The sequence below is a fragment of the Pristis pectinata genome, chromosome 20 (genome assembly GCF_009764475.1).
Source record: "Pristis pectinata isolate sPriPec2 chromosome 20, sPriPec2.1.pri, whole genome shotgun sequence".
NCBI lineage: Eukaryota > Metazoa > Chordata > Chondrichthyes > Rhinopristiformes > Pristidae > Pristis > Pristis pectinata.
Genome location: NC_067424.1, coordinates 2186164 through 2211780, shown reverse-complemented (window position 1 = coordinate 2211780; position 25617 = coordinate 2186164). Strand labels below are relative to the sequence as shown.

Genomic DNA, 25617 nt, shown 5'->3' with positions numbered 1-25617 from the left:
TATAGGGAGAGGTTGGACAGGCTCGGACTATTCCTTGGAGCATAGGAGACTGAGAGATGATCTTATAGCGGTGTATAAAATCATGAGGGGAATAGATAGGGTGAATGTTCAGTCTTTTCCTAGGCTTGGGGAATCAAGAACTAGAGGGCATAGGTTTAAGGTGAGAGGGGAAAGATTTAATAGAAACTTAAGGGAAAACTTTTTTTACACAGAGGGTGGTGGGTGTGTGGAACGAGCTGCCAGTGGAGGTGGGTACAATAACAACTTTTAAACCGCACGGACAGGAATACGGACAGGAACACGGATAGGAAAGGTTTTGTGGGACACGGGCCAAACACGGGCAAATGGAACTGCTTGAATGGGGCATTTTGGTCGGCCTGGACCAGTTGGGCCGAAGGGCCTGTTTCAGTGCTGTATGACTCTAAATGCAACCTATTACTGTCAGTCCACAATCTCCCTGCCTCCTTCAGCACCTCAACCTCCTTCCCACTACCTCCCTTGTGAGCATTCTGAGTGTCCCTGCTCTCCCACAGCTAACATGAACCTGTCTGAGCCTGTCCTGAAACAGCCCCTCTTGCACCAGACTACCTCCTCCTGCTTCCCTAACGGTCAGACCAGGGCTGCCCTTTGCCCCTCTGCCATCACCCCTCCATTCCCACAGCACAGGAGTGATGGGAGTTCTGTGTCATGTCCAAACACCGGTGATGGCTATTGTAATCCTGCAGCGTATTTCCCAATGTGGGACAGTGATTGCTCATGAGCCGAAACTCATGAACACAGCTGGCAACTACAGGTGGATTTTGTCCCAGTCTTTTAGTTGTCCCAAAACGGAGCCTGAATGGCAAAATCCCCTGGCTCTTATTCCTTGGCTGCCAGCTCTGTCCATTAACTGTTACACTGCATGAACAGACTGAGGAGAAAGATGATCGTCTATTCTGCTGTCAGCATTACCAGGATTTCCAGAAATTCATGCTCTGTGTACTCCTGTGATGGTCTTTCAAAACAGTCAGTTATTTATTAACAGAAATATTTCCAAAACACAGAAAAATACTGACTATATAGTGAAGCTGTGATTTGAGTGAGGTGGATCAGTTTGTAAAACCCTCGCCTTGCCTCTCCGATACATTGGATCAGACGGTTATAAAGCAAGATGAAAGTCATCCTGAGTTATGGGATCATATTGTTGCTTCTCACTGGCTGTCACACAAATGACAGTAAGTATCAACTAATTCTCAGCGTAACCCATTTCTCTTGCCTGTACATTTTCTCCAGCTGCCTGTGTTCCACTCGCGGTGGTGGCTTTGGGAGAAGGTTGTTGATCCGAATTGTCAGCTGATAGCCTGAGACTTCTACACTCTCTCTTTATCCCTGCAGGTGATTCACCACTCTGCTCTTCACTAATAAACTCTGTAATACTTTAATACATTGGACTAGTTTTATGGAATATTGGATAAATAGATAGATAGAATGGGTGGGGATGCACCCAGAATATTGTGTTCTGTTTTAGTCACCCTGCTATAGGAAAGATGTCATTAAGCTGGAAAAAGTGCAGGGGAGATTTACAAGGATGTTGCCGGGACTTGAGGGACTGAAGTTATAGAGAGAAGTTGAGTAGGTTGGGACTTGGAGCATAGGAAAAAGAGGTATATAAGATCATGAGGGGTGTAGATAGGGCCAATGCATACAGTCTTTTCCCCAGGGTTGGGGAATCTAGAACCAGAGGGAATAGGTTTAAGGTGAGAGGGGAAAGATTTATTCAGAACCTGAGGGGCAACTTTTTCACCCAGAGGGTGGTCAGTATGTGGAACGAGCTGTCAGAGGAAGTGGGTGAGGCAGGTACATTAACAACATTTAAAAGACATTTGGACAGGTACATGGATAGGAAAGGTTTAGAGGGATATGGGACTAGCTTAGATGGGAACCTTGGTTGGCACGGACCAGTTGGGCCGAAGGGCCTATTTCTGTGCTGTATGTCTGTATGATAATGGTACAGCCCAGGAACAGACCCTTCGGCCCACAATGTCTGTGCTGAACATGATGCCAAATTAAACTAAAGCTCTTCTGCCTGCACGTGATCCACATCCCTCCATTCTCTGCATATCAGTTTGTCTAACAGCCTCTTAAACTCCACTATCGTGTCTGCCTCCACCAGCACCATAAATTTGTCCCGCACATCTCCTTTAAACTTTCCCCCTCTCAGCTTAAAGCTATGACCTCCAGTATTTGACATTTCCATCCTGGTATGAAGACTCTACTGTCTACCTGATCTAAGCCTCTCATAATTTTATAAACTTCTATCAGGTCTCCCCTCAGCCTCCGATTCTCCAGAGAAAACAATCCAAGTTTGTCCAACCTCTCCTTAAAGCTCATGCCCTCTAATCCAGGCAGCATCCTGGTAAGTTTCTTCTACGCCCTCTCCAAAGCTTCCACATCCTTCCTGTAATGAGGCGACCAGAACTGCACACAATACTCCAGGTGCAGCCTAAACGAAGTTTTATACAGCTACAACATGAGTTCCTGATGCTCGTACTCTGTGCTCCCAGCAATGAAGGCAAGCATGCTGTCCGTCCTCTACTACTCGACCTACCTAGGTGGCCACTTTGATGGAGTATGGACTTTGACCTCAAGATCCCTCTGCACATCAATGCTGTCAAGGGTCCTGCCATTAACTGTATATTTTCCCCTTCCATTTGACCTCCCAAAGTGCAACACCTCACACTTGCCCAGATTACACTCCACCTGCCATTTCTCCACCCATTTCTTTAAATGATCTATATCCTGCTATTTCCTTTGACAACATATTTCACTGTCTGCGGGACCACCAATGTTTGTGTTGTCTACAAACGTACTAACCAACCCATCTGCATTTTCTTCCAAGTCATTTATATATATCATAAACCGAGGTCCCAGCACTGCCCCCATGGAACACCGCTGGTCACAGACCTCCAGCCAGAATAACCCCCCTCCACCACTCCTCTCTGTCTTCTGTGGGCAAATTAATTCTGAATCTAAACTACCAAGTCACTCTGGATCCCATGCATCTTAACCTTCTGGATCAGCCTACCAAGATAAATAGTCTTTATTAAGCCAACCAAAGCATTGGGAAAATGGATTTTGTGCGTGGATACCCAATGATTTCATTCCCAGCTGGTGGACTCCAGGGAGATGGGAAATTAAATGGTCCTTTCTTGGAACAACTGTCCCTAGCTCGCTAAATACATTCATAGCTCAGGCTTCTAGATGGACAGCTATACAGGCTCCACATTAACGTACTCAGACTGGACTCCAATAATGTCATTGGGCTCTGCTGTTATTTCAGAGTGAACTAGATAGAAGAATGGGTGTGAATTTCCTGCCAAGTTAAGTGGGGTAAAAGAAGGCACAGGCCTGGGACCGGCACCAGAAACTTTGTGACTATCACAACTCAATGTGTTGAAACATCAAGTCAAAGCAACCCTTATGATTCAGCAGCTTAACAATATGGAGCTCAGCAGAAGAGGCAAATTTTATCTGTGCACTCATCCACTAGAGGGCATTGATGAAAACCGAAGGTTCTCATAGCATCCCAAAGTCTTTCTAGCATTTGATGTTAGTGCTTGTAGTTTACTCCCTTCTCCTACCCACCCATGGGACCTTCCCAAAATTACCCAACTCACACCTTGTCACAGGCTGCAGCAAGCATTGGATGCCAGATTCTCCATAGGACCTAACCCCACTGGTTAATGTGACCCATGGGTTCTGATCACCTACACCTGGAATGTTTTGTGGCAGGAGATAGCAATCCCCCTCTACCCCGCTAACACAGCAGAAATCCACCCTGAGTTAAAATTAGGGCCCGATTTTCCAAACTCTGGATGCCAGGTCACCTCTCATCCTGACCACAGTGTCGTCAACAGGAGTCGGGCATCTGTGGCTCAGGTGGTAATACTGTTACCTTTGAAACTATCGGTTCAAGTCCAATCTACACACACTTAGGCTAGTGCTGGGGGAATGAAGGTGTTGGCTTTCCAATGAACTATTAAATGTTAAACTGTCACAGGTGGATATAAAAGATGCAAAACTACTATATTGAACAGAAGACCATTGTCTCCAGTTGATATTGGTATTGGTTCATTATTGGTGAAAAACTTGTTTTTCATACCGATCGTACAGGTCAATTCATTACATAGTGCAGTTACATTGAGTTAGTACAGAGTGCATTGATGTAGTACAGGTAAAAACAATAACAGAGTACAGAATAAAGTGTCACAGCTACAGGGAAGTGCACTGCAGGTAGCCAATAAGGTGCAAGGTCACAACAAGGTAGATTTTGAGGTCAAGAGGCCCCTATGTTTCCCGCACTTCAACAGTGACTACACATCAAAGTGTTTTGGTAATTAGTTTAAGATTATAAAGGATCCCATATAAATAACACAGGCAAATGGGGTTAGCTCAGGTAGGCAACTTGGGCAGCATGGACAAGTGGGCTGAAGGGCCTGTTTCTGTGCTGTATGACTCTAACTGGAAGCTGGTTCAGTCATATTTCTGTAAATTTCTGATACTTGGAGCTGGGTATGTAGTGAGGATGTGGTTACTGGGATCTTTTTTAATTTTAAACCATTAACCAGCGGTGAATAAGTAACTAGCTGTTGGGTTTGTCATTTTATTTGCTCAGCCTTTCAAGGCCGTTGTTAACTATCCTCAGAATAATATTTGAAACTGACTTTCCTCCAGTTATTTTCTTGATATCTGGACAGATCCCTCTCATGGTCAGAGCACGTAGAACACAGAACAGGACAGCACAGGAACAGGCCTTTGGCCCACCATGTCTGTGCCAAGATTGATGCCAAATTAAACTAATCTCTTCTGCCTGCACACAATCCACATCCCTCCATTCCTGCATATTCATGTGTCTATGGAAAAGCCTCTCAAATGCCACTATCGTATCATGTGACATTTTACACAGTGGTCTCATCATAGCCAGCGACAGTCTTGGCTTTTAACATGCTTTAAGGTTCTAGCATTTATACAACATCAATTTCAATTCAAGGACATAAACCATTTCAGAGCCAGTGGTGTGACTTCATGGCACAATTCCATCAGCAGACAGGAGCAGGATGTTTAATACTGTGGATGTCTTATTGAGTATTTCTACAGAAATCTGCAGCCTTGCAGCTCCTGTCTCGGGCCCGCAGAGCTAACAGTTTTGGAGAGGAGATAAGAGGTGGGAATCTGGAACGAGAGTGCTTGGAAGAAATGTGCTCAAAGGAAGAAGCCCGAGAAATTTTTGAAGATGATACTAAAACAGTAAGGACAAAGTTTCAAGGTCCAGTTTAGCCCTTGTATTCCATTCTCAAGCCTGTCTCATTCATTCTCAGCTCAGAGAATTCCAAGTGTCAGAATAATGAGGGGTTGCAACATGGAAGTGGTTTATATTGTTTGCTGCAAGAGGTGATTGACATTGCTCAGCCTGGTGAGGTCACTGACGTCCCTGAGGCGCAGCCTGTGGGTAGTGGTAGAGGTGGCACTGACTGCCACGGGCACTTCCTTTTAACGTACTGGGACCTGGTTTTAGTTAGCTTCCTTCTCTGAGTCTCATTCATCTTGTGTCCATCCTTCAAAGTCATGGATCCTCCCACTGGTAGGACAAAGGAGAGCTAATTAACCGAAGAAGGTATCCCCGGGAGCCATGTGTGTTGATGACAAAAGGGAATACAGATATTGGGATCCGGAACAACAAGCAGATGGTAAAAGAACCCAACGGATCAGACAGCACATGTGGAGGCAGAAGGTGCGAGTCAATATTTTGGATCGAGACCCTGCATCAGGACTGGGAGGGAAGAGGAAAGGGTGCCAGTGTTTAGCAGCACTGAGTGGAGTGGTGATAGGTGGAGCCAGATGGGGAGGGGATGGTGGGCGGAGAGGTGAACAAAGGGAGTGGGCAGCTGTGTGTGTGCGGGAGGAGAACACGGGGGGTGCGGGTTACCTGGAATTGCAAAATTCAGTGTTCAAGTCATTGGGTTGTAAGATTCTCTTCCAGTTTGCATCTGGCCCTCTCTGCAGCAATGGAGGAGGTCAAGGACAGACAGGTCGGTGTGTGTGTGGGAGTGGGAAGGGGAGTTAAAATGACCTGCAACTAGAAGCTCAGGATGGCCGCTGTGGACAGAGTGCAGGTGCTCTGCAAAATGGTCGCCCCGTCTACATTTGGTTTCACCAATGTAGAGGAGGCCTCATCAGGAGCACTGAATGCAGTCGACCAGTTGGAGGAGGCGCAGGTGAACCTCTGCCTCATCTGGAAGGGCTGTTATGTTGCTGGCTGGCGGTGAGGGAGGAGGTGTGGGGACCGGTGTTGCATCTCCTCTTGTTGCAGGGGAACATGCCAGGGGACAGGGAGGGGTGCGTGAGAAGGGATGAGTAAACCAGGGAGTGATGGGGAGTGGTTCCTGCAGAAAGCAGAAAGGTGGGGAGTGGGGAGGATGTGCGTTGGGGCAGGTGGATGTGGCAGACGATGTTCTGGATGGGGAGACCAGTGGGGTGAAAGGTGAGGACCAAGGGAACTCTGTCTGGGAAGAGGTCACGATGAGAGTAGACGTGCGGGAAGAGGAGGAAAGGCGTGTGAGGATGCCATTAAATGTGGCGGAGGGGAAGTCACACTTCTGGAAGAAGGAGGAGATTACAGAAGTTCTTAACCAGAAGGCCTCATCTTGAGAACAGATGTGGTGGAGACAGAGAAATTGAGAGAAGGGGATGGCGTCCTTACAGGAGGCAGGGTGGGAGGAGGTGTAGTTGAGGGCGCTGAGGGAGTTGGTGGGTTTATAGAAGAATTCAGTGGCGAGTCTGTCTCCTGAGATGGAGGCAGAGAGATCCAGAAAAGGAAAAGTGTCAGAGATGGTCCAGTGAATTTGAGAGCAGGGTGCAAGTCAGTGGAGAAGGTGATGAAACAGCTGAGTTCTGCACGAGTGCAGGACGCAGCACCGATGCAGTCATCGATGTAGAGAAGAAAGGGCTGGGAGCTGTGCTGGAATAGGCTTGGAACAAGGACCGTTCCATGTGACTAACAAAGAGACAGATGTAGTTGGAGCCCATGTGAGTGCCAATGGCTCTCCAGCTGATCTGTGGAAAGTGGGAGGAATCGAACGAGAAGTTGCTGAGGGTAAGGAGAAGTTCTGCAAAGTGAATGCGAGTGTTAGTGGAGGGGAACTGATCGGTTGGGTCTTTGTTCAAGAAAGAAATGGAGGGACTTAAGACCCTCCTGATGGGGGACAGATGTGTATAGAGACTGGATGTCTGTGGTGCTGGTTGGGACCAGGGAATTGGAAGTTATTGAGATGGTGGAGTGTGAGGGAAGGGACTGGACAAGGGGAGACAGGATGGAGTCCAGGTATGAAGAAATGAACTCATTGGAGCAAAAGCAGGCAGAAACATCGGAACTACCAGGAGACTCCTGTTTATGGAGCTTAGAGTCATAGAGTTATACAGCATAGACACAGGCCATTCAGTCCAACTCATCCCTGCTGACCAATTTGTGTATCTGAACCAGTCCCATTTGCCTGTGTTTGGCCCATATCCCTCTAAACCTTTCCTATCCATGGACCTGTCCAAATGTATTTTAAACTTTGTAATTGTACCCACCTCTGCCACCTCCTCTGGCAGCTCGTTCCACACACCCACCACCCTCTGGGTGAAAAAATTGCCCCTCAGATCCTTTTTAAATTTTCCCCTCTCACCTTAAACCTGTGCCCTCTAGTTTTACACTTCCCCTACCCTGGGGAAAAACTCTGTGACCATCCACCTTATCCCTGCCCCTCATGATTTTATAAACCTCCATAAGGTCATCGCCCAGCCTCCTTTGCTCCAGGAAAAAAGTCCCAGTCAATCCAGCTTCTTCTTATAACTCAAACCTTCCAGTTCCTGCAACATCCTGGTGGATCCTTTCTGCACCCTCCCAACTTAATGGCATCCTTCTTACTGCTGGGTGACCAGAACTGTGCACAATACTCCTGGTGTGGTCTCACCAACGACTTGTACAGTTGTAACATGACATCCCAACTCCTGCACTCAGTGCCCTGACCAGTGAAGGCCAGCGTGCAAACTCCTTCACCACCCTGTCTACGTTATCTGACAGAGGGATCTCATGTTCTCTTTTTGCCCTCCTTATTTCCCTCTTAAGTATGTTCCTACCTCTCTTATATTCCTCAAGGGATTGACTTGAACCCAGCTGCCAATACCTGTCATATGCCACCGCTTTTTTCCTGACCAGAACCTCTATATCCCTGGTCAGTCAGGGTCCCCTAATCCTTTCAGCCTTGCCCTTCACTTTAACAAGATCATGATGGCCCTGAACTCTCCCTATCTCACTTTTAAAAGCCTCCCACTTGTCAGACATCCCTTCACCTGCAAATAGTCTTTCCCAGTCGATCTTTACAAATTCCTGTCTAACACCATCAAAATTGGCCTTGCCCTAATTTAGGACTTGTGCTTCAGTGTTATCATTTTCCTTGACTATTTTAAGACTAATAGAATTATGGTCACTGGTCCCAAAGTGCTCCCCCACTGACAGTTCTGTCACTTGCACAGCCTCGTTTCCCAACAGAAGATCCAGTGTGACCCAATCTCTAGTATAAGAATTGGTTTATTATTATCACTTGACAGTGAAAAACTTGTCTTGCATACCATTCATACAGATCAATTCATTACACAGTGCATTGAGGTAGTACAGGGTAAAAACAATAACAGAATACAGAGTAAAGTGTCACAGCTACAGGAAGGTGCAGTGCAGGCAGACAATAAGGTGCAAGGTCACAACAAGGTAGATTGTGAGGTCAAAAATCCATCTCATCATATGAGGGAACCGTTCAATAGTCTTATCACAGTGGGGTAGAAGCTGTCCTTGAGCCTGGTGGTACGTGCCCTCAGGCTCCTGTATCTTCTGCCCGATGGGAGAGGGGAGAAAAGAATGACCCGGGTGGGTGGGGTCTTTGATTATGCTGGCTGCTTCACCAAGGCAGCGAGAGGTATAGACAGAGTCCATGGAGGGGAGGCTGGTTTCCCTGATGTGCTGAGTTATGTCCACAACTCTCTGCAGTTTCTTGCGGTCCTGGGCAGAGCAGTTGCCATACCAAGCTGCTTTCTATGCTGCATCGTTGAAAGTTGGTGAGTGTCAAAGGGGACATGCTAAATTTCTTCAGCCTCCTGAGGAAGTAGAGGTGCTGGTGAGCTTTCTTGGCCGTGGTGTCTACATGGTTAGGCCAGGACAAGCTATTGGTGATGTTCACTCCTAGGAACTAGAAGTTGAGCCATCTACATACTGTTTGAGAAAACTTTCCATAAGACATCGGAGCAGTATTAGGCCATTCGGCCCATCGAGTCTGCTCCACCATTCGATCATGGCTGATTTATTTTTCCCTCTCAACTCCATTCTCCTGCCTTCTCCCCATAACCTTTGATGTCCTTACTAATCAAGAACCTATCAACCTCCGTTTTAAATATACCCAATGACTTGGGACTCCACAGCTGTCTGTGGCAATGAATTCCACAGATTCACCACCCTCCGGCTGAAGAAATTCCTCCTCACCTCTGTTCTAAAGGGATGTCCTTTTATTCTGAGGCTGTACCCTCTGGTGCTGGACTCTCCCACTGATGGAAACATCCTCTCCACATCCACTCTATCCAGGCCTTTCAATATTTGGTAGGTTTCAGTGAGATCCCCCCTCATTATTCTAAAATCCAGTGAATAAAGGTCCAGAGCCATCAAACGCTCCTCATATGTTAACCCTTTCATTCCTGGGATCATTTTTGTAAACCTCCTCTGGACCCTCTCCAATGTCAGCACATCCTTCTTTAGATATGGGGCCCAAAACTGCTCACAATACTCCAAATGTGGTCTCACCAATGCCTTATAAAGCCTCAGCATTACACCCTTGCTTTTATATTCTAGTCCTCTGGAAATGAATGCTGACACTGCGTGGGTTTCCTCCGGGTGCTCCGGTTTCCTCCCATATTCCAAAGACGTACGGGTTAGGAAGTTATGGACATGCTATGTTGGTGCCGGAAGCGTGGCGACACTTGTGGGCTGCTCCCCAGAACACTCTACGCAAAAGATGCATTTCACTGTGTGTTTCAACGTACATGTGACTAATAAAGATATCTTAGCTTATCTTACTACCAACTCAACCCGCAAGTCAACCTTTAGGGAATCCTGCACTAGGACTCCCAAGACCCTTTGCACCTCCAATTTCTGAATTCTCTCCCTGTTTAGAAAATACTCTACACCTTTATTCCTTCTACCAAAGTGCACGACCGTACACTTCCCTGCGCTGTGTTCCATCTGCCACTTCTTTGCCCATTCTCCCAACCTGTCCAAGTCCTTCTGCAGACTCCCTGCTTCCTCAACACTACCTGCCCCTCCACCTATCTTTGTATCATCTGCAAACCTGGCCACAAACCCATCAATTCTGTCATCTAGATCATTAACATATAACGTGAAAAGTAGCGGACCCAACACCGACCCCTGCGGAACACCACTAGTCACCGGCAGCCAACCAGAAAAGGCCCCCTTCATTCCCACTCTTTGCTTTCTGCCAGTCAGCCAATCTTTTATCCATGCCGGTACCTTTCCTGTAATACCATGGGCTCCTATCTTGTTTAGCAGCCTCATGTGGGGCACCTTGTCAAAGGCCTTATGGAAATCCAAGTCAGCAACATTCACTGATCTCCTGCCTGCTACTTCCTCAAAGAATTCCAACAGATTTGTCAGGCAAGATCTCCCCTTAAGGAAACCATGCTGACTTCAGCCTATTTTATCATGAACTTCCAAGTACCCCAAAACCTCATCCTTAATAATGGACTCCTAACATCTTACTGAAGTCAGGCTGACCGGCCTATAATCTCCTGTCTTTTGCCTCCCTCCCTTCTTAAAGAGTGGAGTGACATTTGCGATTTTCCAGTCCTCCGGAACCATTCCTGACTCTAGTGATTCTTGAACAATCACTACTAATGCCTCTACAATCTCTTCAGCTACCTCCTTCAGAACCCCGGGGGGTAGTCCATCTGGTCCAGGTGACTTATCCACCTTCAGACCTTTCAGTTTCCCAAGCACCTTCTCCTTAGTAATAGCGACTACACTCACTTCTGCCCCCTGACTCTCTCGAATTTCTGGCATGTCACTGGTGTCTCCCACAGTGAAGACTGACATAAAATACTAACTCAGTTCTTCTGCCATTTCTTTGTTCCCTATTGCTACCTCTCCAGCGTCATTTTCTAGCAGTGCGATGTCCACTCTTGCCTCTCTTCTACTCGTTATATATCTGGAAAAACTTTTGGTATCCTCTTTTATATTATTGGCCAGCTTACCTTCATATTTCATCTTTTCTCCCCTTATTGCTTTTTTAGTTGCCTTCTGTTGGTTTTTAAAAGCTTCCCAATCCTCTAGCTTCCTACTAATTCTTGCAATATTGTATGCCCTCTTTTGCTTTTATGCTGTTCTTTGACTTCCCTTGTCAGCCACGGTTGCCTCATCCTCCCTTTAGAACGCTGCTTCTCCTTTGGGATGAACTGATTCCGCATCTTCCAAATTTCTCCCAGAAACTCCTGACATTGCTGCTCGACCGTCATCCCCGCTAGGGTCCCCTTCCAATCAACTTCGGCCAGCTCCTCCCTCATGCCTCTGTAGTTACCTGTACTCAACTGTAATACCGATACATCCAATTTTAGCTTCTCCCTCTCAAACTGCAGGGTGAATTCTATCATATTATGATCACTGTCTCCTAAGGGTTCCTTTACCTTAAGCTCCCTAATCAAGTCTGGTTCATTGCACAACACCAAATCCAGGATTGTCTTTTCCCCCGTGGGCTCGACCACAAACTGCTCTAAAAAGCCATGTCATTGGTATTCTACAAATTCCTTCTCCTGGAATCCAGTACAACCTGATTTTCCCAGTCTACCTGTAACATTGCCCTTTTTACATGCCTTTTCTATCTCCTGTTGTAATTTGTACCCCACATCCTGGCTACTATTCGGAGACCTGTATAACTCCCAACAGGGTCTTTTTACCCTTGCAGTTTCTTAACTTGACCCACAAGGATTCTACGTCTTCTGATCCTATGTTACTTCCTGCTAAGGATTTGATTTCATTTTTTACCAACAGAGCCACCCCACCCCCTGTGTCCACCTGCCTGTCTTTTCGATAGGATGTGTATCCTTGGATGTTTAGCTCCCAGATGTGATTTTCTTCCAACCAGGACACTGATGCCAATTGTTATATCTGCCAATTTCTAACTGCGCTATTAGTTCATCTACCTTACTTCATATCTTATACTGCGTGCATTCAAATATAACACCTTCAGTCCTGTACTCACTGCCCTTCTTCTCAAATTTGTCTCCATGTTGCGTGAAGTTAAATTCTTATCCCTTTCTAAACTTTCTGTTTTATTCTTTATTCTGGAGACTTCAGTAACCTCTCCTGCACTCTCCTTCCCTTTTACTTTATCCATATTTTTCCAATCTGTTGAACCCATCCCCCTACTATTTAGTTTAAAGCCCTATCCACAGCCCTAGTTATGTGATTCGCCAGGACCCTGGTCCCAGCGTGGTTTGGGTGGAGCCCGTCCTTCCCCAACACTGGTGTCCCTCAAATGTCCCATGAATTTCTGGACACATTTAATAAATTCCTCCCCACCCAAGCCCTATGGCAGCCCCAGTTAGTATGAGGGAAGTTAAAATCCCCTGCTATTATAACACTATTATAATCACAGCAGCTATCTGCAATCACCCTACATGTTTGCTGCTCTAATTCCCAAGGACTATTGGGGGGCCATCAAAGTGATCATCCCCTTATTATTTCTGTTCCACCCACATAGCCTCACTGGACAACCCGCCAGTACTGCTGTGATGTTCTAATCAAAAACTTCTCCCCTCCCCTCTTATCTCCACCTCTGTCACACCTGGAGCATCTGTACCCCGGAACATGGAGCTGTCAGCCCCTCCCTCAACCATGTTTCTGTTATGACTATAATATCCCAGTCCCAAGTACCAATCCATGCTCTGAGTTCCTCTGCCTTACCTGTCAGGCTTCTTGTATTAGGTAAGGGATGGAAGTGGGCAGTGTGGGGTTGGTGCACTTTGAGGTTGAAGACTGGAGGGGATTTGATTTGAAAGAACAGGGGATTCAGGGCTCTGGGAAGCTGGCACAGAGGAGGCGATGAAGCTTGGGGCAGAGCAGCATCATTTTGAATAGGGCAGGCTTGAGGAGCTGCGTGGCCTATTCCTGCTCCTCTTGTCTTGTGTTGTTGTGTTCTTGAATACAAGGGTAAAGATGTCTTATTACAATTATATCGCAGTTGTTGAGACCAAGCCTGGTGTATTGTGCACAGTTTTGGTCTCCTTATCTAAAAGAGATACTTGCCACAGAGGGAGCACTGTGAAGATCCACCAGACTGGCTCTCGTCAAATGGGAGAGGTTGAGTCAGCGAGGCTTCTATTCTTTAGATCTCCAAGGGATGTGAAGTGACCTCACTGTAATTTACAAAATTCATACAGGACATGACGGAGTAGATACTGGGAGGTGGCTTTCCCTGGCAGAGTCTAGAACTAAGGAATAAGGAATAGATCATTTAACAATGAGATGGGAGAAATTCCTTCACTCATGAAGTGGTGAATCTTTGAAAATGTCTACCCAAAAGGACTGTGGAGGATCAGTCATTGCTTGTGATTATTTGATCTCCAGATGTTGAAATAAGAGACGTGGGGATAGTGCAGGGAAATGGAGCTGAGGTAGAGGATCAGTCATGACCTGGACGGAGAGCAGAGTAGGGCTGAATGGCCTACACCAGCTCGTTTATAGTCTTGTGTAGTGATATAGATCTGGCAGCTCGGAGCTTTAGTTACCAGTTCACAAGAACAGGATGTGCTTCGTGTCAGTAGACAAGGAGTCATGAGATGTGGAAGGAATGGACATATTGAGCACTGTTCAGTGTTCAGAGTTAGTTGCTGATGAGCTGTGCCCTCACCAATGTGATCCATGCATCACTTTGTGAATCCATCCCTGAAGTCAGGGCTGGGATCGCCCAATCATAAACAGACATGACAACATAAGCAATGTAAGCAACAGAAGCAGGAGGTCAGAGGGCTAAAGGGTTGTTTCTGTATCGGATAGTGGTGTCCGCAGTTAGTGGACAGCACATTGGTAAAGCTGGTAGAGCTACAACCACTCTGCTGGAGGAACTCAGTGGGTCGAGCAGCATCTGTGGGGGCAAAGGAATTGTTGATGTTTTGTGTTGAAACCCTGCATCAGGACCCAATCGGGTTTCGAGCTGAAACTGACAATTCCTTCCCCCCCCACAGATGCTGCTCAACCCACTGAGTTCCTCCAGCAGATTGTTTGTTACTCCAGGTTTCAGCATCTGCAGTCTCTAGTGTCTCCAGCTAGGAGAGCCACTGCTTCACAGCTCCGGAGACCAGGGTTCAATCCCGACGTCCGCCTGGAGTTTGCACATTTTTCCTGTAACTGTATGGGTTTCCCTCGGGTTTTCTCCCACATTCCAAAGGCATGGATGGCGGGAGGTTAATTGGCCGCTGTCGGTGTGTGGTAGAATCTGGGGGGAGTTGATGGGAACGTGGGGAGAGTCGGTTACAGGGAAAATGAGAGGGGAATAGGATTGATCAGAAAGCTGGCACTCACCTCCTTCGATGTCAGAATTCCAGGATCTCTCACAAATGATCAGTGTGTTACTTCCGATGTTGTACACATCTGATTTTAGCCTGCAGTCTTGGTTCAACCTACGTGTGGTTCCAGACCCATGCTGTTGACTTTTAACCACCCTCTGAAGTGACTCAGAAGAGCAATTAGGTAGGGGCAATCCTTGCCACATGCTAAGGATGATGTAATTCTGATAGAAGGTCCTGGGCGGAGATTTTGCTGCACCTACCTCTCACTCAGCTTTGCAGCCATCTGAACGTCCACTGCCGATGGAATTCCCTCCTGAAATCCCTGCACCCTTCCCCCTTTAAGAGCCGTCATACAACCCAGCTCACCGACTGAGCTTTGGGTCTTCTTCCTCCTGTGCTCCCCTTAAATAAGTGAACGCCATTGTTTTCAGCTTTCTCTTTATTTGTGAGTCACATTCAGCAAAGTTCACGACATAAAACCCAATTCTTTTCTTTGCAGGAAAAATTCTACAAGGATTACCTCCTCTCTAGTAAGTACAGTCGTAGTTTCAGAAGTTCACACATGACAATAAAATAGACATAAAGAAGTGGAGTGAACCCATTTTTTAATTTAAAAATTCATGTTTAGTTTAGGAAAATGTTTGTTAAGTGAATATTTCTACTAAACAATACTTGAAGTTGGAGGGAATTAGGCCTTCAGTGCAGACACACCAGCAAAATTACCCGTTAGCGAGAGAATGATAGAATTGAGCTTTTCTGCTGCCTTCCAGGAGCCCCCAATATTAAGCTGGATCTACTAGGTGTCACGACACATAATAAGTATGTTGTGAAAGCTGTTGGATGTTTTACTAGGGAACTCGCCACCGTATCACAGTCTGGCTGGTTCTGTATGAGGTGTTCATACAATGACTAGATACAACCCTTACGATGGAATCACCATTTGGCCAACCTGATCCATGCTGGTCACAAGATCACAAGACAAAGGAGCAGAAGTAGGCCATTCAGCCCATCGAGTCTGTTCCGCTACCTCACCATGAGCTAAACTATTCCCATCTAGCCCCAATTCCTGGCCTTTTCCCCATATCCCTTGATACCCTGACTAATTAGATACCTATCAATCTCTGCCTTAAACACCCCCAATGATCGGGTCTCCACAGCTGTACGTGGCAACGAATTCCATAAATCCACGACCCTCTGGCTGAGAAATTTCTTCTCATTTCTGTTCTAAATGGTGTTTGTGCCACACTCCGGCCTCCGCCCTGCTTACCTCATCTGAAGGTGTCAGTGAAGCCCTCTCTTCCTTTCATCTTTATCTCCATTCCTGCTATCACCCTCCCCCACCCCCCTCGCCCGCCTGTGGGAGTGAGTTCCACCTTCTCGCTGCTCTTCGGCTGGAGATATTGTAATTATGGCAGGCAGTGCTGATGCTCTTCCCCACAAATAGAACTGTTCTCTCTACATCCACAGCGCAAAAATCTTTCATAAACATCACAATTTCTGTTTGGTCACCCCTCGCCCTTGAGCAAACAGAGACCTAGTTTGTGATTTTAAAAGTTTACTTCTTGTGACATGGGAGGTCTCCCTAAATTGCATTATTGTGGAAACTTTGGATTCTGCAATCTCTGGCCTCCACTGCACTGTGTAGCTTCATCTGACCCGCTCCTGCTCCTGGGCTCTCGAGTCTCCAACATTTCTGCTCCCGTGGTCTCAGTTGACCACTCGGGGTCTCTGGTCTCCTTCCCAGCACTTGACATGTGTCCAACAAATCTCAGACCCAGACTCATGAGGTCATGTGTAAACCTAGTGAACCAAGCTAAACATCTCCCTGAGCTTCAGTGACCCAGGAACATGCAATGATCAAAAGCGTAAAGACAGCAACCGAGGAATTACGCACCTCCCACTTGGTTGAAAGGTTTTTATGTAGTTTAAGCTGTTCATCTCTCCGAAACAAATATGACTTTCGCAGACTGTAGTTGTTCAAGGCGTCAGCTCATCACCAGTTTCCCAAGGGACAGGAAGAGATGGGCAACAAACGCTGGCCTTGCTGGCAATTTCCAGATTACCGAAACTGAATATATCAATAAAGAAAGAGATGGCATCTTCATAATTACTCACTTTATTGAGACTTTACCAAGTCACCATTCACTGAGAGATCAAGGGATTTTCTTTTTTTGTACAAAGGTTAGACCAGATTGGACCACTTCACAGATAGGCAAATACCCTTGCACAGAAGGTAGATGGAATAGAAAGACGCTTCTCAAAATGGGCACAATCTGGGGCAGTGGCAGTCAAACTGGAAGCTCAGATGCTAGTTCTTCACTCTCTGTACCTCAGCCCGTTTGAAGTTCCTCTCCTTGGCCCAGCTGACAAGCTGGGTAATCCTATCTTTCCATTCCAGCATCCAACTCCAGTCCCTGCTCAGATAGGAATGGACAATGTCAGGACTGGATGTCTGGTCTATCTGCCAGATGTGTTCAACTCGCATATTATGGAACAACTGTACCGAAAGTTGCAGAGATCTTCTCTCTGGAATAATCACAGACTTGACCAACATAACCAAGACTCTCACTGAAAGACTGTAGCCACAAGCCTAGGATTTAGTGTTTTAAAGCAATCATATGTCAGAGATATTCTTGTAGGTAAGTGTGTGAGATATGTGGAACTGTATTTCCCTGGGTGAAAATGGCTAATACGAGGGGGCATAATTTTAAGGTGACTGGAGGAAGGTATAAGGGGGGTGTCAGGGGTAAGTTTTTTACACAGACAGTGGTGGGTGTGTGGAACGCACTGCCGGCAGAGGTTGTGGGGGCAGACACATTAGGGACATTTAAGAGACTCTTAGATAGACACATGAATGATAGAGAAATGGAGGACTATGTGGGAGGGAAGGGTTAGTTAGATCTTAGAGCAGGATAAAATGTCGGCACAGCATAGTGGGCCAAAGGCCCTGTACTGTGCTGTTATGTTTTATGTATATAAAATAGTCACACCCCCCAGATTTAAAGGCGTAATAGGAGGTTATTATAAAAGTTGAATACAAGGAATATTGGGTAGAAGTATAAGCCAGCTGCTTGAGGTTTTATACTTTCATCTTTGGGTAGTACATTTGTGAGGCAAGATTTCTGTAGGTGCACTTCAAAGAATTGGAATTGGAATTGATTTATTATTGTCACATGTACCGAGGTAGAGTGAAAGACTGTTTTGCATGCCATCCATACAGATCGTTTAAATACATCAGTACATCGAGGTTGTACAAGGGAAAACAATAACAGAATGCAGAATATAGTGTTACAGAGAAAGTGCAGTGCAGGCAGACAATATGGTGCAAGGTCATGACGAGATAGATTGTGAGGTCAAGAGTCCATCTTATCGTACGAGTGAACCATTCAATAGTGTTATAGATAGAAGGTGTCCTTGAGCCTGGTGGTATGTGTTTTCAGGCTTTTGTATCTTCTGCCCGATGGGAGGGGGGAGACGAGAGAATGTCCGGAACACTCAAAAATAAAGAAAATACAGATGCTGGAAATCTGAAATGAAAACAAAAAACATTTCAGGCCGAAAACTCCTCATTGGATGTCATTAAGACGTGTACTTTGTACTGGCATCCACAATAGGCCAAGTGTTTTACTGTCACTCATTGAAGTATAGTCACTGTTGTAACACTGGAAGTGGAGCAACCATCCAAACACAGCAGCCATCAAAGTCAAAGTCAAAGTCAAGTTTATTGTCATATGCACAACCATATAGGTGCAATGAAAACCAGCATCACAACAACATAGCATCAGATACACTACATTCAGAAGAGAAACATAAATTATACAAAGATGTTGGTTGTGGTCATGTATTGGTACCAGCAGGACACAGGTAACAGTAGTGAGCTGGTGTGTGCCCTGGACTATAGGTGTGGTAGTTTTAGGTGCGACCCTTGCAGTTTTACTGGCAGTATCCACATGTGCTTCTTTATTTTCTTTATTTATGGATCATTTCCTTTCACATCACTGTGGGGTAACTTTCATTACAGCAAATTGAATGAAGCCAGCACTAGACTGCTGTAAGGTCATAATCTTGGCTCAAATAACAAACGTCTTGTGATTCTGTTTCCAGAAAAAATTGCTGCTTTTCTGCAACATGGACAGGAAATCCTTAAAAAGCAAAAGCAAATTAATGCACTTCAAAAAAAGCTCAAAGAAGAGAAGCAGGAAATCTATAACTTAGAAAGTAAAATCCTGGAAAAATTAAGAAATTGCATTGTAGTAAATAATGTTGAAAGTTCTGTTCTGTAATGGGCAGGCAAAGAATGCGGACAGACTAAATTCATTGCATCTTTGGAGCCTGGAATGGAGTCAAAGATTCATCCAGCACAGAAACAGGCCCTTCGGCCCACCTTGTCCATGCCGACCTTTTTGCCATCTACTCTAATCCCGTTTGCCCCCATTAGGTCTGCCTCCTTCTATGCCTTGCCTATTTAAATGTCTGTCTAAATGCTTCTTGATCATAGTAATTGTATCTGATGTGAGCTAACTGTTCAGCCTGAAGCTAAGAATGATATTTGATGTGATTTTTAATAAAATGTATATTGATGGAAATTTAAAATACATTAGCCAGAGCATCATTGTTTACATACTGTTTTGTTTGAAGATTCTGGAGTGTACCTCAGCCAATATGAGTGTGTCACAAACAACTACTCCACAGTTTGCACTGATGGTCTCTATGTGAATCAGCCTGAGTGTTGGTGGGAAACTAAAAACTACAGTTGCTGGAAAACTGAACTAAAAAGATGTTGGAAATACTCAGCAGGTCAGGCAGCGTCCGTGGAGAGGGGAACAGAGTTCCTGGTGCACAATTTTGATGGTGGTTCATCAAACTGAAACATAAACTCTGTTTCTCTCTCCCAAGATGCTGCCTGACCTGCTGAGTGTTTCTAGCATTTTCTCTATTATTTCAGTTGTGGATGGCACTTGTCCAAAGACTTCAATTATGAAAAGAATATTCAACATATGATTATATCAATATTACTTTCACCAGCTCTCAAACACTCCACAATTACTTGTCAGATTAGTGGGGAAACATTAAGTTCAATCAATTGCCATGGTTAGATGTTCATTGCTGTGACTTAGAGGAATTCAGTTTGCCTCTGAGTCAGAGGCTGTGAGTTCAAGTCCCACCCTGAAGCAAATGTCACTACTGACACCCCATTCATTGCTACGGGAACGTTACGCTGTCAGTTGAAACATTACATTGAAATAACTAATAAAATCAGACAAAGCTGGAAACACTCAGCAGGTCAGGCAGTAGCTGAGGGGAGAGGAACAGAATTAATGTTTCCGGCTGATAAACTTCCATCAGAACTGGGACAAGTTTGGACACAAGCATGTTTCAATTTACAGGGGAGGGGGAGTGTTGGGAATGTCTGCGATTAGGTTCCAATTGAGAGGGACTGAGTGGTGTAGGAGGTGCTGGTGCTGGCTGAGACAAGGTGGAGAATTACAGCTGATGTGTCTGCTCAGAACAGCAGGAGGTGGATGAAGAGCAAGTAAAGCCATGCTGGAACTGTGAGACACAGAACACAACAGGAGCTGAGATACCCAGCGGGTCAGGCAGCTTCCGAAGAGAGAAAAACTAACACAACATGGCAGGCTAATGATCTCTAATCAGAACAGGCCAGTTCTGATTCAAACTGGTTATTTGAAGTTGTTGAATTCAAAATTAAAAGCAGAAAATGCTGGAAACACTCAGCTGGTCAGGCAGCGTCTGTGGAGGGAGACAATGTTCCAGGGTGATGATCTTTTGTCAGAACTGATGCTGTCTGACCTGCTGAACATTTCCAGCATCTTCTGTTTTTATTTCAGATTTGCAGCATCTGCAGTGCTTAAGAGACTCTTAGATCAGCACACGAGCGTGCAGGGAAGGGAGGGATGTGGACCACACGCAGGCAGAAGGGGTTTGTGTAATTAGGTGTCATTATTTTAAGTAGTTTGGCACAACATTGAGGGCCGAAAGGCCTGTCCCTGTGCTGTACTGAGCAATTAAAATAAGTAAATTGGTTTATTATTGTCTCATGTACCATCCATACAGATCATTTAATTACACAGTGCGTGGAGGTAGTACAAGGGAAAAGCAATAACAGAATACAGAATAAAGTGTGACAGTTACAGAGACAGCTACTGCACTGTTCCATGTTTTTGGATTTTGGGTTGTTAAATTCAAAGTTGAATGCCAAGGGCTGTGATGTGCACAGTGAGAAGGCAAGGTGTTGTTCCTCAAGCTTATGCTGGGCTTTGTCGGAACAGGTTAAGAAGCTAAAGGCAGCGTGGAAATGGATGGAGAATTAAAGTGACAGGCATTTGGAAGCTTCGGATCACACTTGTGGATTGAATGGAGATGTTCTGTGAAGTGGTCACCCAATCTGTGTTTGGGTTTTCCAGAGTAGAGGAAGCCACAGAGTCAACACGGATGGCAGTACACACAACTGGAAGAAGAACTGACTTTTCCCTCTCCCCTGGTTTCCTAACTGTTCTGATGAAATGTAATTGGTCTGAAGCATTAACTCTGTACCCCTCTCCACAGATGCTGCCTGACTTGCTGAGCGTTTCCAGTATTTTTATTTCAGATTTCCAACATTTGCATTGTTTTACTATGGACAGACATAAAGCATCCTGTAACTCAGTTCAAAGAGGATCTCCCTGGTGCTCCCTGCATTAAACCGTTGAAGCAGCTTATCTATTCTCTTTGTGAGATCTTGCTGTGCATGACCTAGCTTTGGTAAAAGTAGTTTGAGAAAGGCACTATATAAATGCAAGCCTTTTCATTACTGTGGTGTCAAGTCAAGTCAAGTCGTTGAGTTTATTGCCATGTGCACAAGTGCGGTGAGGTACAGGTACAATGAAAAGCTTGCAGCAACATCACAGGCACTGAGGTAGAGACAACACACAGAATATAACAAGACAGTGAAGAAAGAGAAAAAAAGACTATGCAGAAACAAGACTTTAGTGCAAAACAAACACAACCAGAGACAAGTCCACAGCAGTGCGAGGGGCGGTCCGTCGTGTCCCGTTGCTGAGGCAGTGATTACGGTTGTGCAGGTTGGTTCAAGAACTAAATGGTTGAAGGGAAGTCACTGTTCCTGAACCTGGTGGTGTGGGACTTCAGGCTTCTGTACCTCCTGCCCGACGGTAGCAGTGAGAAGAGGGCATGACGCGGACGGTGGGGATCCTTGATGACAGATGCCACCTTCTCGAGGTAGCGCCTCCTGTAGATGCTGTCAGTGGTGAGGACGGCTGTGTTCCTGATGGACTGGGCTGTCCACTACTCTCTGCAGCCTCTTGCATTCCTGTGTGTTGGAAATGCTGTACCAGGCCATGATGCAACCAGTCAGGATACATTCAACAGTGCAACTCATAGAGTTATAAATATAGTCATAGAGTTTTACAGCATGAAAACAGGCTCTTTGGCCCAACAGGTCCCTGATGACCAAGATGCCCCATCCAAGCTAAGACCACCTGCCAGCATTTGGCCCATAACCTTCTAAACCTTTCCAATTCATGTACCCGTCCAAGTGTCTTTTAAAAGTTGTTATTGTACCTGCCTCACCCACTTCCTCTGGCAGCTCGTTCCACACACTCACCACCCTGTGTGTAAAAAGGTTGCCCCTCAAGTTCTTATGAAATCTCTCTCCTCTCACCTTAAACCTATGCCCTCTAGTTCTTGATTCCCCAACCCTGAGAAAAAGACTGTGTACATTCACCCTATCTATGCTCCCCATGATTTTATACACCTCTAGAAGGTCACCCCTCATTCTCCTACGCTCCTAGGAATAAAGTCCCAGCCTGTCCAACCTCTCCCTATAACTCAGTCCCTCAAGTCCTGGCAGCATCCTTGTAAATCTTTTCTGCACTCTTTCCAGTTTAATAACATCTCTCCTATAGCAGGGCAACCAAAACTGAACACAATACTCCAAGTGCAGCCTCACCAGCGTCCTAAAGAAACACACCATGACCTCCCAACTTTTATACTCAATGCCCAGAGTTATGGCCAGCATGCCAAAAGCCTTCTTCACCACCCTGTCTATCAGCAATCTCACTTTCAGTGAACCATGTACTTGTACTGCAAGGTCCCTCTGTTCTACACCACTCCCCAGCACACTGCTGTTCACAGTGAAAGTCCAACCTGGATTTGAGTTTCTAAAGTGCAACACCTCGCACTTATCCAAATTAAACTCCATTTGCCATTCCTCGGCCCACTTACTCAACTGATCAAGACCCCCCTGTAATTTTTGATAACCTTCTTCACTGTCCACTATACCACCTACTTACGTGTCATCCACAAACTTACTAACCATGCCCTGTACATTCTTATCCAAATCGTTGATATAGACGACAAACAACAATGGCCCAGCACCGAGCCCTGAGGCACACCACTGGTCACAGGCCTCCAGTCCGAGAAACAACCTCCCACCATCACCCCCTGCCTCCTACCATCAAGCCAATTGTGTATCCAATTAGTCAGCTCTCCCGTGTGGAACCTTATCAAAGCCCTTACTGAAGTCCATATAAACCACGTCTACCACCCTACCCTCATTAACCTTCTTGGTCACATCATCAAAAAACTCAATCAAGTTTGTGAGACACGATCTCCCAAGCACATGGCCATGCTGACTACCCCTGATCTACCCCTGCCTTTCCAGATTTAAGGACATCTTATCCCTCAGAACCCTCTCCAGTAACTTACCTACCACAGGTGTTAGACTTACTGGCCTACAGTTCCCAGGTTTTTCTTTGCCGCCCTTCTTAAATAAAGGCACAACATTTGCTACCCTCCAGTCTACCGGCACCTCACCTTTGGCTAACAATGATGCAAATATCTCAGCCAGAGCGCCTTCAATTTCTTCTCTAGTCTCCCACAATGGTCTTGGACATAGCTGGTCAGGCCCTGGAAATTTGTCCACCTTCATATCTTTTAAGACATCCAGCACCTCCTCTGCAGTAATGTGGACTATCCCCAAGACCTCCCCATTTACTTTTTCTGGTTCCGAACTCTTCATGTCTTTATCCACAGTAAAAACAGAGGAGACATATTATTAAGGACCTTGCCCATCTCCTACGGCAACACACAAAGGTGTGCCCTTTGGTCTTTGAGAGACCCTATTCTCTCTCTAGTTACTCTTTTTCCCCTAAAGTACTTATGAAATCTCTTTGGATTCTCAATCTTCTCTGCCAAAGCTCTCTCATGCCCTCTTTTTGCCCTCCTGATTTCCTTCTTGAGTACGCTCCTGCATCCTGAATACTCTTCCAGGGGTTCACTTGATCCCAGCTGCCTGTACCTGACCCATACCTCCTTTTTCCTGGCCAGGGCCTCAATATCCCTCGTCATCCAGAATTCCCTACTCATACCATTCTCACAGGAACAGGCAGGAACATGTATTAGTATTTGGTGACAAGCCAAATCTCCTCAAGCTTTTTAGAAAGTAGAGGCGCTGGCGTGCCTTCTTTGTGATTGCATTAATGTGCTGGGCCCAGGACAGGTCACCTGTGGTTTGGGTCCCATAAGAAAGGTAAACTATCCTAGTGAGATGTCTCTTCATACTGACTAAGGATCCCCTGGCATACAATGGTACAATATTTCTTATGATAAACAACGCACCTTGTGGGTTCATTTACCTTATTATTTGCTTATTTGTAGATATGGATGCTGGTGATGCCTCAATTTCTTGTCCATCCCCAAAGGGCCTCTCTCTGTGCTGCATCACTTTATTTGCTTCTCACGTTGTAATGTCTTATGGTGGAGCACTGGACTGCGCTTCGATAATTTGCTCTGCTGTTCAGTGACCAGTCAACATCAACACTTGCACAGAGCAGGCGTGTTGGGGATGTGCTGAAGGTTAGCAGTGAGTGTGTGTTCCCCCTCCACCCCTAGACTCAGCAGCAAGTCTAACACCGAACCATTCGTGGCCCTTGTGCTCTACTTTATCCTTATAGTGGGGCCCCAACCTTTGTGAAGTTTACCTACACTTTTTGCATAATTTACTTCATTTCACTATATATTTATAATCTTAATTAGAGTCACAGAGCAATACCGCAAGGATACAGGCCCTTCAGCCCAACCAGTCCATGCCGACCACAGTGCCCACCCAGCTAGTCCCAATTTCCTGCATTCGGCCCATATCCCTCCAAGCCCTGTCCCTCCGTGTACCTATCCAAATGCTTCTTAAATGATCCTATTGTACCTGCCTCACCCACTTCCTCGGGCAGCTCGTTCCATATGCTATAGTACTATACTAATTATACTAATTAGCTAACTAATTAGCTAAAAATAGTAGAGGATATTTTAGCTAAATTTATTATATTCATTTTTGCTAATTTCTCAAGTAGTCTCTGTATCCTGGGTTCAATCCTGACCTCCAGTGCTGTCTGTGTGGAGTTTGCACGTTCTCCCTGTGATTGTGTGGGTTTCCTTCCACATCCCAAAGATGTGTAGGTTGGTAGGTTAATTGTCGATGAGCTGTAGGATCTGGGGGGAGTTGTTGGGAATGAGGGCAGAGTGAAATGAGATGAGTGTAAATGAGTGTCTGATGGTCAGCACGGACTCAGTGGGCTGAAGGGCCTGTTTCCTTCCTGTATGACTCCATGACTCCATAACACAAATTTTCATTTTTAATATTATTTTATTCTGGTGTTGTAAATGGCTCTGAGTATCAGAGGGATATTTGGAAAAGTGACAGAAGACGAGCTGTCAAGGGCTGTCAGGGTGGCACTGGGGGCAGGGCCTGGGTCCTGCCACCTGAGGTCCAGGTGTCACTCGTTCTTGCTCCATCTTGTCCTCAGGGGAAGGACTGGAGGTCCAGCAGGTCATTGTGACCTTGGTTGAGGGTGGGAGAGGGTGACAACAATGTAGCTGTGGGCAGTATGGCACTCAACAAGAATATTACTTCAGCATTAGTAAAAAACTTCATATAAACTCATCTGAAATCAGAAAATA

The 25617-nt window shown here is 45.7% G+C and overlaps 1 protein-coding gene across 1 annotated transcript; it reads left to right on the top strand.

Moving 5' to 3' along the window:
* Positions 1-1048: 1048 nt before the first annotated feature.
* LOC127580719 (coagulation factor X-like) lies at positions 1049-19236 on the top strand. The gene is made up of 4 exons (XM_052034492.1): positions 1049-1214; positions 5126-5286; positions 15143-15173; positions 18748-19236. Exons 1-4 carry the CDS (start codon positions 1151-1153, stop codon positions 18924-18926), a joined length of 435 nt encoding a protein of 144 aa, XP_051890452.1. The 5' UTR covers positions 1049-1150; the 3' UTR covers positions 18927-19236.
* The last annotated feature ends 6381 nt before the right edge of the window (positions 19237-25617 follow it).